General features: G+C 36.0%; 1 protein-coding gene across 2 annotated transcripts in view; it reads right to left on the bottom strand.

Annotated features, from left to right (window-relative positions):
- Positions 1-19126, bottom strand: part of LOC145673395 (uncharacterized) — a 476309-nt gene that overhangs the window by 284947 nt on the left and 172236 nt on the right. For both annotated transcript variants that reach the window (XM_081743054.1, XM_081743055.1), the window contains exon 9: positions 9479-9595. In XM_081743054.1, coding sequence (XP_081599180.1) covers positions 9479-9595 — 117 coding nt within the window. The remainder of the gene's footprint in view (positions 1-9478; positions 9596-19126) is intronic.

The following is a 19126-nucleotide window of genomic DNA, read 5'->3' as shown; positions in this document are numbered from 1 at the left end:
TTTCAAAAATGTGGTCTCGTAGTGTCCAAACGGCCAGTGATTATTGGCTGTACCCATTAAGACTTTTTCTCAGAATCACAATATCTACAACGTATCACAGTTTCAGTCATTTTTACCAAAATCCAGGCCATCAATATTTTCGGTTCTTTCAAGAAATCGGTCAGGTCTGGCTAATGGTCAGCGATTAGTGGTTGTGCCTATTAGGACCTTCCCTCAGAATCAGCAATCTACAACATATCACAGTTTCAGTCATTTTTACCGAAATCCAGGACATCAACATTTTTGGTTGCTTTCAAGATAGTGGCCTGTAATGGCCAAACGGAAACTGAGTAGTATGTGTGACCATTGAGACCTTTTCTCGGAATCACAAGATCTACAACATATCACAGTTTCAGTCATTTCTATCGAAATCCAGAACATCACTATGTTCCGTTATTTCAAGAAAGTGGCCCGGTAGTGGCCAAATGGTCAGTAATTATTGGTTGTGCCCATTAGGACATTTTCTCAGAATCACAATATCTACAACATATCACAGTTTCAGTCATTTTTAATGAAATCCAGAAAATCAATATTTTGGATTACTTTCCAAAAAGTGGCCCTGTAGTGGCCAAACGGTCAGTGATTAATGGTTGTGTCCTTTTCTCAGAATCACAAGATCTACAACATATCACAGTTTCAGTCATTTTTACCGAAATCCAGAACATCACCATCTTCGGTTACTTTCAAGAAAGTGGCCTGGTTGTGGCCAAAGGTCAGTGATTAGTTTGTGTGCCCATGGAGACCTTTTCGTGGAATCACAAGATCTATAACATATCAAAGTTTCAGTCATTTTTACCTAAATCCAGAACATCACCATGTTCCGTTACTTTAAAAAAAAGTGGCCCTGTAATGGCCAAACGCTCAGTATTTATTGGTTGTGCCCATTAGGACATTTTCTCAGAATCACAATATCTACAATATATCACAGTTTCAGTCATTTCTATCGAAATCTAGAACAACACCATGTTCCGTTACTTTCAAGAAAGTGGCCCGGTAATGGCCAAACGCTCAGTATTTATTGGCTGTGCCCATTAGGACATTTTCTCAGAATCACAAGATCTACAACATATCACAGTTTCAGTAATTTTTACCGAAATCCAGAACATCACCATCTTCGGTTACTTTCAAGAAAGTGGCCTGGTTGTTGCCAAACGGTCAGTGATTACTGGGTGTGCCCATTGAGACCTTTTCTCGGAATCAGAAGATCTACAACATATCACAGTTTCAGTCATTTTTACCAAAATCCAGAACATCACCGTGGCCCTGTAGTGGCCAAACGGTTTGTAATTATTGGTTGTGCCCATTAGGACATTTTCTCAGAATCACCACATCTACAACATATCACAGTTTCGGTTATTTTTTACCGAAATCCAGAATATCACCATGTTCCGTTACTTTCAAAAATGTGCCCTCGTAGTGTCCAAACGGCCAGTGATTATTGGCTGTGCCCATTAAGACTTTTTCTCACAATCACAATGGTTACAACATATCGCAATTTCAGTCAATTTTACCGAAATACAGGCCATCAATATTTTCGGTTACTTTCAAGAAAGTGGCCTGGTTGTGGCCAAATGTCAGTGACTAATGGTTGTGCCTATTAAGACCTTTTCTTAGAATCACCACATCTACAACATATCACAGTTTCAGTCATTTTTACCGAAATCCAGAACATCACCATGTTCCGTTACTTTAAAAAAGTGGCCTAACGGTCAGTAATTATTGGTTTTGCCCATTAGGACATTTTCTCAGAATCACAATATCTACAACATATAACAAATTTTTAGTAATTTTTACCGAAATCAAGAACATCGCCATCTTCGGTTACTTTCAAAATAGTGGCCTCGTGGTGGCCAAACGATCAGTGATTAGTGGTTGTCCTCATTAAGACCTTTTCTCAGAATCACAATATCTACAAAATATCACAGTTTCAGTGATTTTACCGAAATCCAGAACATGGCCATCTTCGGTTACTTTCAAGAAAGTGGCCTCGTTGTGGCCAAACGATCATTGATTAGTGTTTGTGCCCATTAAGACCTTTTCCCAGAATTACCACATCTACAACATATCACAGTTTCAGTCATTTTACCGAAATCCAGAAATTTTCTACCTTCGGTTACTTTCAAAATAGTGGCCTCGTGGTGGCCAAACGATCAGTGATTAGTGGTTGTGCTCATTAAGAGCTTTTCTCAGAATCACAATATCTACAAAATATCACAGTTTCAGTGATTTTACCGAAATCCAGAACATAGCCATCTTCGGTTACTTTCAAGAAAGTGGCCTCGTTGTGGCCAAACGGTCATTGATTAGTGTTTGTGCCCATTAAGACCTTTTCTCAGAATCTCAATATCTACAACATATCACAGTTTTAGTCATTTTTACCGAAATCAAGAACATCGCCATCTTCGGTTACTTTCAAAACAGTGGCCTCGTAGTGGCCAAACGATCAGTGATTAGTGGTTGTGCTCATTAATACTTTTTCCCAGAATCACAATATCTACAACATGTCACCGTTTCAAGCAATTGCTATGAAATCCAAAATAACGTTAAGTTCTGCTGTTGCCAAAAATGTGGCTCTGTAGTTGCCATACGGTCAGTGATTGGTGGTTGTGCTTATTGAGACTTTTTCTCAGGATCACAACACCTACAACCCATCAAGTTTTACTGATTTTCATTGAAATCCAGAATATTACTATTTTTGGCTGTTTTCAAAAAAGTAGCCCTGTAGTGGCCAAATATCAGTGTTTGGTGGTTATGGCCATTAGAACCTTTTCGGAATCACAATATCTACAACATCACGGTTTTAGTATTTTTGTCCAAAATCTCGAATGTCGTTTTCTTCGGTTTTTTTTAAGAAAGTGGCCTCATGGTGGCCAAACGGCCAACGATTTTTGGTTGTGTCCATTGAGACTTCTACTCAGGAACATAATATCTACAACATAACACGGTTCCAAGCAATTCCACCGAAATCCAATGTCCATAAAGATTGTTCGGAGACCTTTCTCATTTAGAAGGATCATTGCCTCTGCAAAACTTCTCTGTGAAAAACTTCAAAACCCGTATTTTGTACTTTGAAGTCATCTTTGCATCGGCAGAGTATCGTTCTTTTAATTTGGTCCTTTTAAATCAAAGGTACCCTTTTTTTAAAAGGGACCCTTTGCCTCCTTTAACCTGTTCTCCGAAAGAAACAAAAAAAAAAACATGTTTGCATTTATTTTCGGTCTAGTATATATTTGCCAAGTTTGAAGAAAATCAGATGAATAGAAATCCTTGTGAAGCTATCTCCTTTATAGTTTCACTTTTTGGACTTGACAAGTCGTTTGTCCCGAAGTCCTCAATTTCTTTATTACCTCAAATTGCATTGTAAATAAATGCACTTGCAAATTTGCAATATTATATACTGTAATTTCTTAGCCGATACAATTTTCTGTCCCCGAGAAACAAGAAAGCACCCGTCAAAAGCAATTCCTCGAACTTTCCCCTAGAATTTATCAGAAGAAAGTTTTTTGTTCCTCTCTCTCAGAGATTTGCATCCCTTTTACCTTTAGGGCCACTCATTGACAAAAGGTACTCACATGACCGCTATATACAGACATGCTCTTAGGTAGGTCAGAGATTGGGAAAGTAGACGATTTTTAATAATAATAATAATAATAATAATAATAATAATAATAATAATAATTATTATTATTATTATTATTATTATTATAACAATTAGGTTTACAACTAGGGTTTCATCTCTTTATCTTGTATGAGAGGCCCGCTAGTCAGCTAAGCCATTGGTGTTCCTTATTCTGTGTTTCTCTCTCTTTCTGTGTCGTGTGGATGTTTGTTTTGGGGTGTTAGGCTTTTATATTAAACATTTACATTATATAATCTTTTTCTTTTTTACGAGATTTTCTTTTGGAAAAGGAAAGAAACTGCTTTCCTCTTATGTGTGTTTCTTACCATTCACCTTGTTTGAACTGCTTAGGTAAGATGATTTTGTAACTTTTATGTCATCCATTGCCATCACGATAATAAAATAGTAAGTCTTAACAATTTATTTTATTCTCTTATTTGCAGTTTGCCAAACTGATATATTTGTAACAAAATTGAGGTTTGGTCCAACGCCTTTCGAATGTGCAACCAACCCAAGCGCTGAGCTTTTTGGGTTGCCTGCTATTGCAGGAAAGGGAGAATTGCAGGTGGTAATGCACTTTTGGAGTCGTGTATACATAGGGATATAGATAAACTATATTTTATTATAGTTTGGTTTGCGCATGCGTATCTTTTTGTACATAAATTAACAAATGAACGTCAATTTATCTGAAAAGTCGAAGTTTGCGAATTTTTTCGACCACTTCCGGTTTGAATTTTAAAATTTTGTTTTCACGGTTGGTTAGACCTGGTTACCCGATTTCCGAAAAAAATTTTGTATCGCTTCTGTGTGCAACCGTTTTGTCACAAAAAATTCGAGAAATTGTAAAATTTTCAAAAATCGCCATTTTTGGGCGCCATTTTCTCGAAAACACCATCTTTTGAAATTCTGAAATTTTGTCAGATGGTTCAACTTTACATGAATAATAAACACACCAAATACCATTCTCGACCAATGCTTCATGAATTAACTGCAGCCTTTTAAAGTTGGCGAAGTTTCGTTAACTTTGATGTCACAGTTAGCAACACTGGGAACAATAAAAGTGCAATGATTTGATGATGTTTGTGGTTCACATTCATTCATTAAAGGTTTTCTTGACTGTTTTTTCATTATTTTGATCAAGAAGGCTCTCTGAAATAGTAAAATGAGCCTCCCCCTACTCCTCCGTTTCCTTAAACCGTAATAATTTCAGGTGGAAATTACGATTACGAAACGCACAAATTTCAAATTGACTTACCTAAAATGGTCTTCGGAAACAAAATTTCACTGACTTTTTTTATTTTTTTTTACTTTTTACATGCACCAATCATTTGCTTGATTGGTGTCTAATAGCATGTAACCGTGCAGGTGCTCCATAGGTGTTGGCTCACTCACAACTTGTCCAGGAGTGGATCTAGGGGGAAGAAACTTTTTTATTTTATATAAAAATAAAACCGATCTCAGAGTTTGGAGCTCGTAGCTCTAAGTAGCAGTATACCCCCCTCCCCTTCCAGTAGTCCGTCCTGGATTCGCCCGTGCGTAGCACATTGCCTATAGTCACAAATGCTGAACGTCCATGTGGAAGCATAAACAGCACTTCAACTTCACGTAATTCATGATTTATTCATAATATTTCTGCTACGCACCACTGGTTATCATACATATATGTATGTAACAAAAGTTCCTTTTTGCAGGTTTCTTAAATCTACACTTTGAATTGCAGAAGTTCGATTTTGGGGGAAGCATGAAGTTAGTTCATGGTGACCCGTTACTGCAATAAAAACTTTGCCATTTTCCGAAAGCCAAAGATGACTTCGTTGAATACCAGTTACCGATCGCATACTTTCCCTTTTTTTCTTCCGGAATCGTCGAATTCAATTCCAGGCAACAAAACGAGAGTAATACCCGGAGTTTGTACTTGAACTATACTCACGAATTCTTCTGCGGTTTTAGTGGGGGCGCAGTGGCTCAGTGGTAAAGCGTTCATCTCCGATGCTTGGGGTCCCTGGATCGATCCCAGATCGCGCCGTGTGGGCTTTGTGTGGACAAACATCGTGCTCGTGGGTTTTCTCGGATTTAGCCCGTTTCCTCCCACTTACTGCATTTCATTCATTTCTCGTAATCACAGTCTCCTTTAGATTAACCGGCATAATCGTGAGACGTAAAACTTAAAGATTTCATTTCATTTTTTTCTTCTGTGGTTTTAATACTGTGTATCTGTATTTGCCTAAGGTTATGCCGCGTTGCCACATTCTTTACACCTCTCCTCCCCCTCAATACCGTCGCAGAGACCATGCATGGCCGGTTTCACTGCAAAACCGCTGCTTTATTGGACCTGTCTGCATCTCGAACATCTTAAATCGATTTTTAAAGTGGGATGCAGCGCCATCAGAAATCACTGACACGGTTTGGGAAATTGTAGACACTTATTTTCTCGTATTCAAACCTTTCTCTATAAAGTATATTTTCGCTTTTCTTCGAATATTTTTAGAATCTTGTCTATGGCTATGAGTACATGAGCTGAATCGTGTGTTTTATCGTCGTTTATTACAACAAAACTGTCAGGTGTTTCATATTCCGGTGATAACTCTGAATTTCACTTTGCAGAATAACAGTCCAGTTTTCAGCGAAGTCCACATGAAGTAAAATAGAATTTGTATCTTGAAATTTTATACGGTGCTTTTCGGTAGCAATTAATTCTTGCTGTAGTCATGAATTATAATTCTTACAGTTAACCAAGCAATGTACGATACGAAAACAGAAAGTGTCAGTTTTTTTTTTAACGAGATTATTATTTTCCCCTATGGCATACGTAACACTTTCATTTTCATCAGGATCAATAATTAAAGACTCCACACTTATTCCTTCCACTCCAGGACATTCACCACATTCTTGAAGAAGGCAGTTGTCATTTTCTACGGATCATACTACTAAAGGAAATAGGTCCCTCATGACAGCTTCAATACAGGCAGCACCTTTGATTTGTAGCAACGCAGTAGCAGCTAACTTAAAATTTGCACAATACACACACACACACATACACACTTCCCTCGCAGGTTGCGGACTGACCCACTTTAGTCGAATACTGTAAAATTCCGAGTGACCCATTCTTATGTTGGGATTGTTCTGTTTAAAAAGTCAGTAAATTTCTTTGGAACGCGTAAGAAAACGTTTCGAATTTTTTAAACTTTTTGTCCTTTTTCGATCACTGTAATGACATCGCACTTAATTGAGACTTTATGTGGAGCATTCCAAATCATCATTGAGGTAATAGTTCAGGCTTTTTGTAGATCATCAGAATTTATTGGATGGCCATTTCAAGTAAACTTAAAATTTGTGTGTTTCGTAATCGTAATTTCCACCTCAGATTACTTCGGTTTAAGAAAACGAAGGAGTAGGGGGAGGCTCATTTTACTATTTCAGAGAGCCTTCTTGATCAAAATAATGAAAAAAAAAACAGTCAAGAAAACCTTTTATTCTTCATTTAATGAATGTGAACCACAAACATCATCAAATCATTGCACTTTTATTGTTCCCAGTGTTGCTAACTGTGACATCAAAGTTAACGAAACTTTGCTAACTTTAAAAGGCTGCAGTTAATTTATGAAGCATTGGTCGAGAGTGGTATTTGGTGTGTTTATTATTCATGTAAAGTTGAACCATCTGACAAAATTTCAGAATTTTAAAAGATGGTGTTTTCGAGAAAATGGTGCCCAAAAATGGCGATTTTTGAAAATTTTACAATTTCTCGATTTTTTGTGACAAAACGGTTGCACACAGAAGCGATACAAATTTTTTTCGGAAAGCAGGTAACCAGGTCTTACCAACCGTGAAAACAGAATTTTAAAATTCGAACCGGAAGTGGTCAAAAAAATTCGCAAACTTCGACTTTTCAGATAAATTGACGTTCATTTGTTAATTTATGTACAAAAAGATACGCATGCGCAAACCAAACTATAATAAAATATAGTTTATTTATATCCCTATGTACATACCACAACAAGAATTATATCTCTACCTGTCTCCATAGCCGAATGGTGAGGCTCCGAAGTTGACCATTTTCCATGTCTTCTACAATTCATAAATTGTACTCCCGTCTTTGATGGCCCATTACTTGGCGTGAAAATTTTTTTCGACAAAACAAAAAAATATGGGTCTCTTAAAAACATGTCTAGTTTGTATAAAAAAAGTTTCAACAATATCTGAGATGGTGATGGTACATGCTCTGCCTGAATTGAAATGGAAGGCACCCAATATGGAATGTGTCTTAATGTGTTTTAATGTGTTTCTTATGCTTAGAGAGTGGGAGCGAGTTTAAATCTCATATGAAGCCCATTTCCCATAATCCCACACACACATACACACACACACACACACACACACACACACACACACACACACACATATATATATATATATATATAGGGCTGCAAGAAAACAAATTTTAAATGTATTTCCTTATATAGGAAAATTCTCCTGCCGATTATCTCAAATAGAAGATTTACTAATCTGAGAAACTTCAGTTTCCCCTGTTCTGTAGTAACACAGCAAAAGACCGCTTAATAAGATCTCAGTAGTATAAGAACAGAAAGGATAGTCAAGAATAACAGCAAATGTATTGAAGTATTTTCTCTTTGTTTTTATTTTATTACAAACATTTAAGAAAAGAAAAGAAAGAAAAACGCGTGATTTTCGTTTTCTTTTACAGAAAAGTATCAGTCTAGCTTATACTCTTGTTAATTATTCAGACAAAATTAATTAGAAATATATTCAATATTTTCTAGTTTAGATATAGACTATCAACTAAAACGTTTAAGGTAATATTTGGCTTATATTTTTATTAAAATGTATGTAAAATATTGACTCACTAGACATGTTGAACTTTTGTACATATTATTGCACTAACTCATGATAGTGTTATCTGACAAGCATTAATATTTATTACATTTAGTTAGCTATATCGTGCAATGAACTTCAAGTAAATATGTAATGATTTTGGTAGAGTCAATGATGGAGCGAGATTTGATCCCCTTCACCAATTTATTATAAAATTTGTAAAAATACAAATGTCTTCGATTACAAAGACTACAATAGTGTCTGTCTTGTTAATATCCGGATGAGAGGAAAATGGGTGTTTGCACGGTGCCCCTTCTCTCAAGGCAGTCTCCAAGGCACCTGCCGGTTCTGGTGACTCTTGAAGGATAGCCCCCTCAGCTCAAGGCAGTTTCGTGAGGCTTGGTTGTAGTAAGGACCCCTAGTCCTGTGCGACCTCGGGTAAGGATAGGTGTACCCCTAGTCCCGTGCGACTTCAGGGCGGTGTAGGTGATTTGATCAGTTAGACAACTGATGCTGGGTCCCTCCGTGGTTCGCCTTTTATCTGTACTCTTCGGGTCCTTCCGTGAGGTCCGTATTCTTTCGGCGTTCCTCGGTGTCTTTCGTGTCGGCTTCTTGTCTGGTAGGTTGTTTACAATCAATAGTACGTGTTGTGTTGATATGTGGTTTTGTCGTGATGTGGGGATCCTTACAATATTAACAGAAACTGAATATCTTTTAATTGGCAGTAATCATACTGCTCTTGTAAATTTGTTAAAATAATTGCTGGTTATTTGTGACAAACTTTCATAGAATTTACATGCAAGGGATGAAGTTATTGGCGAAAAAATTCGTTAGACTTATAATTTGAATACAAATATTTTAATGAATATGGCACTGATATAATGGAACTATGGACAATACATTAACTACATATTACTACTAGAACTTGTTATACTTTAAATTTTTCTACATTTCTTTTCATTCTTAATCACTCGGGGATTTACATACCTTATTAAAGCAAACATCTTCATCCGATCTATCTCCACAGTCATCACTTGTGTCACAAACCCAAGAAGCTTGTATACATTTAACGCCATTTCTACAACGGAAACGTCTCGAAGAGCACTGTAATACAAACAACTAAAGTCAATAAACATACTTTGAAGTACAAAACAGTTTATGAAGCTGCCCATTCCTCAAACATATTAATGACTACTTTCTCCAAACATCTACAAGTACATAACACCTGTGAAACAATACCTTTATGTATTAATATTAATGCGAAAATATCTACACGCAAATGACTTTAGGAAGTCTGAAAGGTAAGTAACATAATATTCTGCGCAAGATTATGTTCTGCCTCTCCCCTGCAGATGTTGATCGTATTATTGTAGTAGAAACTAACAAGTTGATTGTAATTCTTGGAAAAGGAGTAACCTTGATTTATACGGCATATGACGTTATTATTCATTATCAATTCGATATAAGATAAAAAATGGAGATACAATAGGAACCACAGTTATACATATACGTGTATATAACGTATTGAGCCGTAATATGATTCGACCTATTGAGTTAGGCTTTGAAAAGTAGAAGTGGTTGTTCTCAGTTATTAAAAAGATAGTTAACATCTTGAAAGAATTGCATGTGCGGATAGTTAGATACATAAAATTATCATTAAGGGTCATGGAATTCTTTCTTTTATTCGTTTAATCTGAACAATATTGTGTTGACGTAGCACTTGCACAAGCGTCATATTAAAAGTATTCGAAATTCTGTTACCTGATAAATAAGAACTTTTGTTGTAAAGATTTACAACTTTCTACAACTTCCAATTTGAACCAAATTTTTAGAGGATCCTAAAATCTATCTATACGAGTCAAGAAAGGTTAAAATCTAGATGTAAATGTAATTGTAAACCAATGGAAAAACATTCGATCAAACAGGTGTATCTATGCAAAGAAATGATTATTCATTCACTGTAGATCACTATTTTCAACATTTATTATATTTCACCTCCTATTCTTTAACGTTGAGTGCTCTGTAAGACGACGTAATACAAACTATTCCTTGTTTAAAAATGCCTCCTAAAATATAAATAAATAAATAAGGTAATGATGAAGAACAACATTAAAGACGATGGAGTACATCCCGAGAATTGTTCCTTCGAGGGATTTCTGTAATATAAAGGCACATTTGTGAAGCAAAGATTACAACTTTCAATAAAGAATCTAAATAAAGAATGGAAATGGAGTAACATGTTTAATTTATCGCTTTAAATATAGTTTCTATATTGTATGTAATCATTTTTTCGCTTCTTTAATTAAATTCTCATTTCTTTGAATATATTCCTTTTAAATTTAAATCTATCCATTATTTCCCAACGAAAACAAATTATAAAATCCTATATGTCTCTATGCATACAAGTGGTGTCAATATATGTTTCCAGGTATGATTTGCGATTTGAGCTAATGTATTTTGATCCACGAATAAAGTGTATTTATCAAGTAGGTACAAATAAGAGGTGTTAAATGATCGAAACAAAGGTTTGTATTGAGCTTTTTAGGTTCATGCTTACTAATGTCAATTTTGCTCCAGCTACTTTCTTTGAATTGGATTCGCGGTCAGTGGCACTCATTAATGCTCTGACTCGATTCTTTTATAAGAGTTCAATTTCTGAACATATTACGTAAAATAGAAAAATGTTTTTATTTCCTACTACTTTATGTATACTTCTGTAAATGTTTACAGATGGAAATGAAAAGAAATAAAGAAATGTTAGAGAGAAGACGAAGAGAAGACCCAAGTTGCGTCTACCATGAATACGGCCATAAGTAATTCTCAGACTAAGAAAGTGAAGGTTATAATTAAAAGAAATCATTTCTCTCGATCGCTCTCGAGTTAACTTTAGTTTCACTTCACTTCTCACTTCTCTTGCTTTGGTGATTACATGGATTTGGGTTCATTTACCTCAATTAGACTCGTGCTCGTTCGTGCTTAGGCTTTCTGCTCTCAATTGCACTTGAGCGAACGTGAGCACAATTAGAGAATTAGGCCCAAGGGAGAGTGAGCGAGAGCTTAATTGATGTCAGTAAGCGAGAACCTAATTGAGAAAGCCAGCCGGGGGAAGAACGAAGTGAAACCGAGTGAGAGAAGTGAAGCCGAGAGCGAGTAAGCCAGCCCAATTAAGATATGTAAGCTAGAGCGTGAGCAAATTTATCCTAATGAAAAGGAATTAGATGGAGCGGAGTTTATCGCGAGTCCAATAGAGACTAGTGAGAACGAGCCCAATAAGATGAACTGTGCTTGAGCAGTAGCCCTTTCCGAAGGGGGTAATAGACTAAACGCATCAATGTTGATAACCTTAGTGTCAGCATCTTTAGAGGTGCAACTGACATTAGTTTCTTCTAGCTTCATCTACTGGTAGTGCGAGCCTCCAAAGCCTTGCGATTATACGCTTACATCATAAGCAAGGATACTACTCGAACGTTTTAAGGCAAATTCATCTCCCATTTGAGTACTGGGCCTTTAAGTTGCATATTTACGCTTGGGCACAGCATGGCAAAATCAAATCAATATCACGAACCTTAGACCAGAGTCGTATCCACGGTGTCCCCACCGGGTCCGTAACCCTATAATACTTAATAAATTTACATGCATTTGTACACTTCCCAATAGAACTATAGTTGCTTAACAGAGAAATGATTGATATTGCATGAAAATATGATCTTACACTTCATCTGTACGCTTTCTGTTATACAAAAATCTAGTTCTGTTTTTTCTGGAAGTGTAGGTGCAAATAGTTTACAATTGCTTACTGTCTTCTCGGGTGTAGAATGATACCCGTACAAAAACCATAGACGTAGTGGCTTGTAGTGTCGGTCCCCTTACCAAAAGCATAGATCACTTGATGCGTCCACCTATCTAGTCATTGTTGAATATCGCCAAGAAGTACTGCATATTTGCTCAACATTCACTTCCTGGACCAAGCAATATGTATTTTTAGGCCACTTACGGTGCATTCTGACACATTCTTCGGGAAGGATGAGCGATAATATGTTTGTCCCTGCATACCTCATTTTACGGAAGTGGTACACTATATATTACCGGTACCAAATGGATGTAGTCCATTTGCTGCAAGCAAATATTTCCATTTGGGAGATATCGATCGGAACTCCTGTTGGAGTGTAATAGTAGCCTGCCTCACAACCATGAAAGGTATCATGGTGAGGTAGCATGTAAACTTCCGTGCCAAGTGGGACTTATTAATGACCCATTTGAGATTATAGTTACCACATATGTTGGTACCCTAACTCTCCTGGTAAGGGCTGTCGTTATTACCGTCACCTATGTCTGTTGCCCTGTTATTTCGAGCGGTTCTCTTATTTCGGTCTAAGGGTCGGTCATGTCGGGGATTCACCATATGACAGAGCAAAGTGAGTGACTACCCGCAGTTTTAATAGTCACCAAGTAATGGTAAACTTTCTATACTGACCTTATAAGTACGACAAGTCCCTTATTGTCTACCTGACTCTGCCATATTTATAATGGAGCATAACTATTAAGCAATCCTTCTCACTTACGGTGCAAGCCAACTTCCGAGTCCTTAGTGGCAACCATCATAAGCAGAGGCTGCACATGAGCGTTATAAGGCCAGTTCACCTCAAACTGGAGAGCATAGCCCCAAATTACCAAATGGACTATGGCAAGATTACCCTATATCAACATTTGTTCTGGTGACCATCTAGGTATGACCGTCGTTCTAGACCTGCCTTATGGCTGATTCGGTGGTTTTCAAAAGGGATTATAGTTATTTGAGAGCTATGGATTATAGTTATTAGAGAGAAGGAATTTCTTGCTATGCCCTTTCGGTCTATAACAGCTCCTCTAGCGAATAGAAGCTTACCTTAATCTGCAGGGATGGCATCCAGGGGATGCAAGGGAAACTCAAGTTCCCCTTAAACAATCAATACTTAAGTTACTGAAAGCAGCGATAAAACTCCAAAGACTATCATATTATATAAGAGACGTTCGGGATATCTGTGCAACAGATAAAACGAAAAAAGTTTGTAATGCCCCTCTCTTGCGTACGCTCAATCACCTGTTGCCATTCTCGTATTACACAAACACGTGACGCTGCGCAGAGGGATGATAATTGGACTACAGATTACTGATAAGGTGCATGACGTAGGGAAGCCATCGAAGGAATGAAAAGTGAAGTTAGTCATATGAGATAGGAATGATGGAAAACAATATGTTATAAACAGAATTAAATATAACCATTTAATTCACACTTTCGTTTATTATTCATGGCTATTTTAGATATGTATTCAAAATGTTGACATTGGTCAGCCAACATCTGCAACTGCACAAACAATTAGGCAACGTAATTAATATATTAACATACATATTATCATGATATACATTCTGAGGCCAATTCATCATCTAGAGCTCTGCTTCCACAAGAGACCGATTCCCAAGCATATAATATTACTCAGAATTAACCCAAAACAAATTCTAGAATTTCATAAGTCAATAAATTATTTCCATATAATAGTATTTCATATATGATTTGTCGTATACTATTTCACTGAGATATCATTAGTCAGCAGTACAGAATCATATTACAAATATGGTTAAAAGCCTATTAAAGTACGCACCATTTGTCTGGACGTATAAATGCAGGATAGTTATAACGAGTTTTTTTTAACATATTAAGCCATCGTATCCTGACATGTTTATTATATATATAGTGGAAAAAAGAATATAGATCCAGTCGCAGAACTACCATGGATTTTGGATTATAGTGATTAGTACATCATGTCTACAATTACATTTCACATCCAGAAAACCAATCTTTATAATTCTAATATTTCACCAAATTATGATACTAAAGTTACATGTTGACTACTTAATTTACACTTGTAGATGTTACATATTGAAACTTTTTTATCTTAATCTAAAATCATTATATATATCATGTCGAAGAAAACGAAGAAAACCGGTTGTAAATTCCGAGCCGTTAGCGCCAGTACATTGTAGGGCGCGGATTCAGAACGTCCCGATTCTAACTAAAGAGTAAGCTACTGGTGGAGGATGTAGGAGTTAAGTAACAGCAACATATAATAATACAATTGCTACTTGTAAAACACACAAAATAACGACTCACAAAATATAACATTAAAAGAAACTGTAATGGAGACAAACGGGTAAATTACAAGTTGAGCAAGAAGAAACATCGTCTTAAAGTGCGGAATTCTCTGAGTGTAAGATATAAACGGAAAGATTTTCCTCATCCTACTGTTACTTCTTATGAGAAATTCATCTGCAACAAAAATTGTAAACAGTTAGGACAGATTTTAAAACGCGATCAATTTCAAGAGTGGTTTCCAAAACATCCAAGAAGGGAGGTTTTGTTGCTACTACTGCCAATATGTTACCATCTTGCCTTTCTCATTAGAGGTGAACTACCATTACTGATCGTTCCAATGTTGAATTCTGAGAAATCATTTCTGCGAGTTGGCCTCCCCTTCCTTGATATTCTTTCTCGCAATAAAACTGACGGAGCATTAGGATGGAGAGTATATAGGAAGCCGACATTCATATCAATGCAAGTAGCTTTCATCCCAAGTCTCGAAGTCTTGACTCAGACCGTGACCAGGACATTTTATAAGAGGAACTCAAACTGAAACCTAGGTTATGGCTACTTTTGTCGACATTACAAAAAATGTAATTAGTGAATAAAATTAAAGAAACATTAGAATCACGAAAGAGTAATCAGGAAATCTCAACAGTTACAGGAAAAGATCCCTAAGGTATGACTAAGAGGACACCCTGAACAAAATTTGACAGATGTCTCAATTATAAGTTACTACTTGTACTACCGATCGGCAGACTTTTGAGAGGCTTTGAAAGATCCACAACAAAGTAATAATATCATAATGATTGCCTCGGGCTTTTGTTTATGTTAATATCGCATTTTCCTGCTCCTTTCGTTTGGTCTGCATGTGTCGTCCACTTTCCTTTGCACCCTTAATTTCAGTCCATCATCTTGAAAAAATAAAGTTTAATCTTTTTAATCTTCAGGTGTAAAATGTTCTCTACTCCAGCACAGGCAAGAAAGAAACAAAGAGAAGGAAATATAATAATTAATATGGGCTTACTTGTGTGAAGTAACGATGAAGTAACAGTGATATGACTATGAAATGACTGTGAACTATTGATTTAATTTGTTATATTCTATTTTATTACTTTTACTATTATCTTCTATAGAATCATGATCTCTTTAATTCAAACGGAACAAAAAAAATATTCATGTTGTACATTGATAGCTTGAATAAGCTTGTATTTGTTAATTGTCGTTTCTGAATTTTTCAATAAACAATATTAGTTTCCTTCTTGATTTTCCGTAATTTCCTTCCGAATAGCCTGATACTTTCCCGTTCACTGAAAGCTAGACTCATCATTTTACAGTTAAAGAAAACCACGGAGGACACATCGACAGGGGGTATTTGACACAAGGTTTGCACAGATGCAGGATCGACGAGAGAAGCGGATCGCACCATTGTAGAACAACCAGCTCCATGTCTTGGGAATACCATTCTGTTGGGTCATCACCGCAGATACATTTGAGTTTATCAGACTAGTGGAATGAAGGTGTTGAAAAATATCGTAGAAGAGATGTCGACGTCCCTAGCAGATCAACAGGATAGAGATCCAGTTGTTGACTGATTTCAGCGTTTCCAGGTTCCTCCACAGGAAGTCGTTTATCATCCCAGATGACCAGGGCAGCGCCAGTCTCATTGGAATATCAGGTTAGTGCTTTTCCTTCATTTTATAACTTAATCCATTCTCTTTCTTCCACCTTTCCCACGACTAGTCATTTTCAAAACAGAAACATTTGAATTTTATTTAAATTAAACCATAATTTAACGTTTAGTACCGTGTTGTGCATCAGTTTCATCTCCAATCGTTTCATTCTTTTAATGAATATTTTAGAGACTATTCTGAGCTACTAACTGATCGCACATCCCGGCACATGATGGAGATCCTGTGACGCTTAAGCCCTTGTAACCATTCCCTAGAAACATAGCTCACAGTCGTTAGAATTATTGATTGTTGACTTGTTCTTTGTAGGAAAGTACAGCTCATAGTAGCGATAAATACGTCCGGCATGTTAGAGATTTGTAATGAAAATCCTATTGAGCTAAACACAAAAATGCATTTTGAGTAATTCTTGCTGACAACCAGTTTGAATTACTTTTATCCCAACGGATATCATTCGCTGCGTTTGTGCATTAGCTCAGTTACAGTAACTTTTGTTTCATTGTTTCTTAGTTGAATTATTAAGTCTGTGAGAAGAATTACGAGTGGCTTTGCCAAGTAGTTATATTTTGTTTCTCTTTCTAGTACCATATATAAATTGCCATTTATACCTTTCTGTTAGATATATATATATGTATAGTGGTGTAAGATATTTATTTATTAGTGTGATTAGAAATTATGATTTAGAATATTCGCTATAATGGGAAATTCTAGTGTCACCTCACCTACGTTAGATCGTTTAGTATAACACACAGATTTTCAAGGAAATTGAACGAATCAGTTCAGTTATTTTAATCCATTTGAGGATTTTTGTATCCTTCATAACCTTCGTGATGTACAGAAACGTCATTTGCTGCCATATTGTTTGGAAAATGAGGCTCGTGCCTTTTTGTTTGTCTTACAATCATCCGTAGAATATGACAATCTCACGTATATTCAAATTAAGAAGAAATTAATAGAGCAAGAAATGAGAAACACAGAGAAGTTAGATTATGAACCTGTTTCAGAATACATTTTTAATAAGTGGAAATTAATTCTAGCGTACTATCCGAAGATATCGCTATCAGAGCAAATGAATTTGATAATCGACGGGTTATTTTCTTAATTCTATTCTGTAGTGTGAAGAAAATCCTTTACGTCTGTCATTGAGTTACCAAAGATCTTAGGTTTAGAAGAAATAATTAATTTTCTTGTCAGCATGCATAGTCAGCGATCGAAGTCCTCGGAAATGACAAACGAACATGGTTTAAATCCTGTAAGAGACAATACTACTCAGCAAAAAGAAAATATTTTAGAGTGTAATAAACAGAACGTAAATGAAGTTGTAAGTCAGCAGTAGAAGGTAACGCCCCGTTTCACCTGTCTCCGCAAAATAAACCTCCTGAAGAAAAAAATTCAGAAAGTGGGAATTTTTACATAGATAATCTGAAAATAAACAAATATATATTAATATTAAAACTCCAGTATGACTAATTATGTAAATGATTGTTAAAAATTATAGATATTTTAACAAGAATGTAAGAAAATTAATATTATAAAATTCTAACAATCTCAAAATTTAACTTTGTAATTAATAAGTGGCTATCAATAATTAATATTAGCAGAAGAAACATCTGGACTAAAATGAGCTTTACCATTGAAAAACAATCACCTTATAACACAAAACTCTTGTTGGTAACATTAATTTTTAAATGATTTGGCTAAATATACATTCTGACAACCATTTATTTTAAAAACTATGCACTCTTGAAAATACAAAACTTTTTGTTGATGGATTAACACAACAGTACTAATTCTTTTACAATAAAATTATTTTTAGTCAACTCTAAAAAATATAATCCCCTGACGAAAAGTTTGAAATTTTGTACTGTGAAATAGCGTATTTTTACGGGTGGCGGTCTGATGAAATTTCATTAGTGATTGGTTTGGTAATTGAAATTTGTCGTACTTTTTTTGCGAGGCTATATGAGACGTGGTCCTACAGTTTAGGGTGGAATAGGAGCAATCGTGTCGTTCAATGTTTTTCTACCAGGAATCTAACCGGAAATCTCATGCACCGAAGGCTTGCGTGCTACCCACTAGACCAACTGGGAAAGCAAAAATGTGCTTAAGATAAAAATTGTTGTATATGTCGTATACATTAAAATATACTCTCATTGAAAAAACATCCAAACGACAATTTTTCTTCTTTACACAAGGAATACGCTGTGTAAAGAGGGGTTCTCCTCATCCACCAATTTGCTCCTACCGCGTACGAGACTTTTTGTGTGTTATGATAGTAAGCATTAGTTTTCCATATTCCTCTTCACTTATTTCAGGTAGTAGCCCAATAATGTCTAACAATAAACGAGTTCAGATTTGTGTCGCCTAGATTTGCTACTATATGTTCTAGCATTTTAGTAATTTTTGGTTCGATTGTGTTGTTATTTGCTGAGTAGTGTTTCGTTAGGAGTGCTCGGATTTGCCGCGTTGTATGTTTTTACGGTAGTGTGTTAAGCATTGGGTTTCAAGAAAATGTTGAATAAATGTACACAATAAATGTAAATTAGTTGAAAAAAATGTAAATTAGTTGAAAAAATATAAATTAGTTGAAAATGCTTATGAACTGTACTTTAGCTGTAGGGTTGGAGACTAGGTTAAGTCTTGGGCCCCGCACATGTGTTGCACTACGTGTTCCACGAAATTGAGAAATTGACTGCAAGGAAAACTTAGTTCCATTAAATTTGCTGTTAATATGATTTGGCGCGAACAAATAGATAATGTAAATGTCTTACTTCTGCTTAACAGATGTAAAAGAACTTTTCCTCTAAACATCAGATTCAGTAATCTAAC

Source organism: Thermobia domestica, chromosome 16 (genome assembly GCF_964235325.1).
Source record: "Thermobia domestica chromosome 16, izTheDome1.hap1.1, whole genome shotgun sequence".
Classification (NCBI taxonomy): Eukaryota; Metazoa; Arthropoda; class Insecta; order Zygentoma; family Lepismatidae; genus Thermobia; species Thermobia domestica.
Note: the sequence above shows the minus strand (reverse complement) of the source record. Positions and strands in the feature narration are given on the sequence as shown.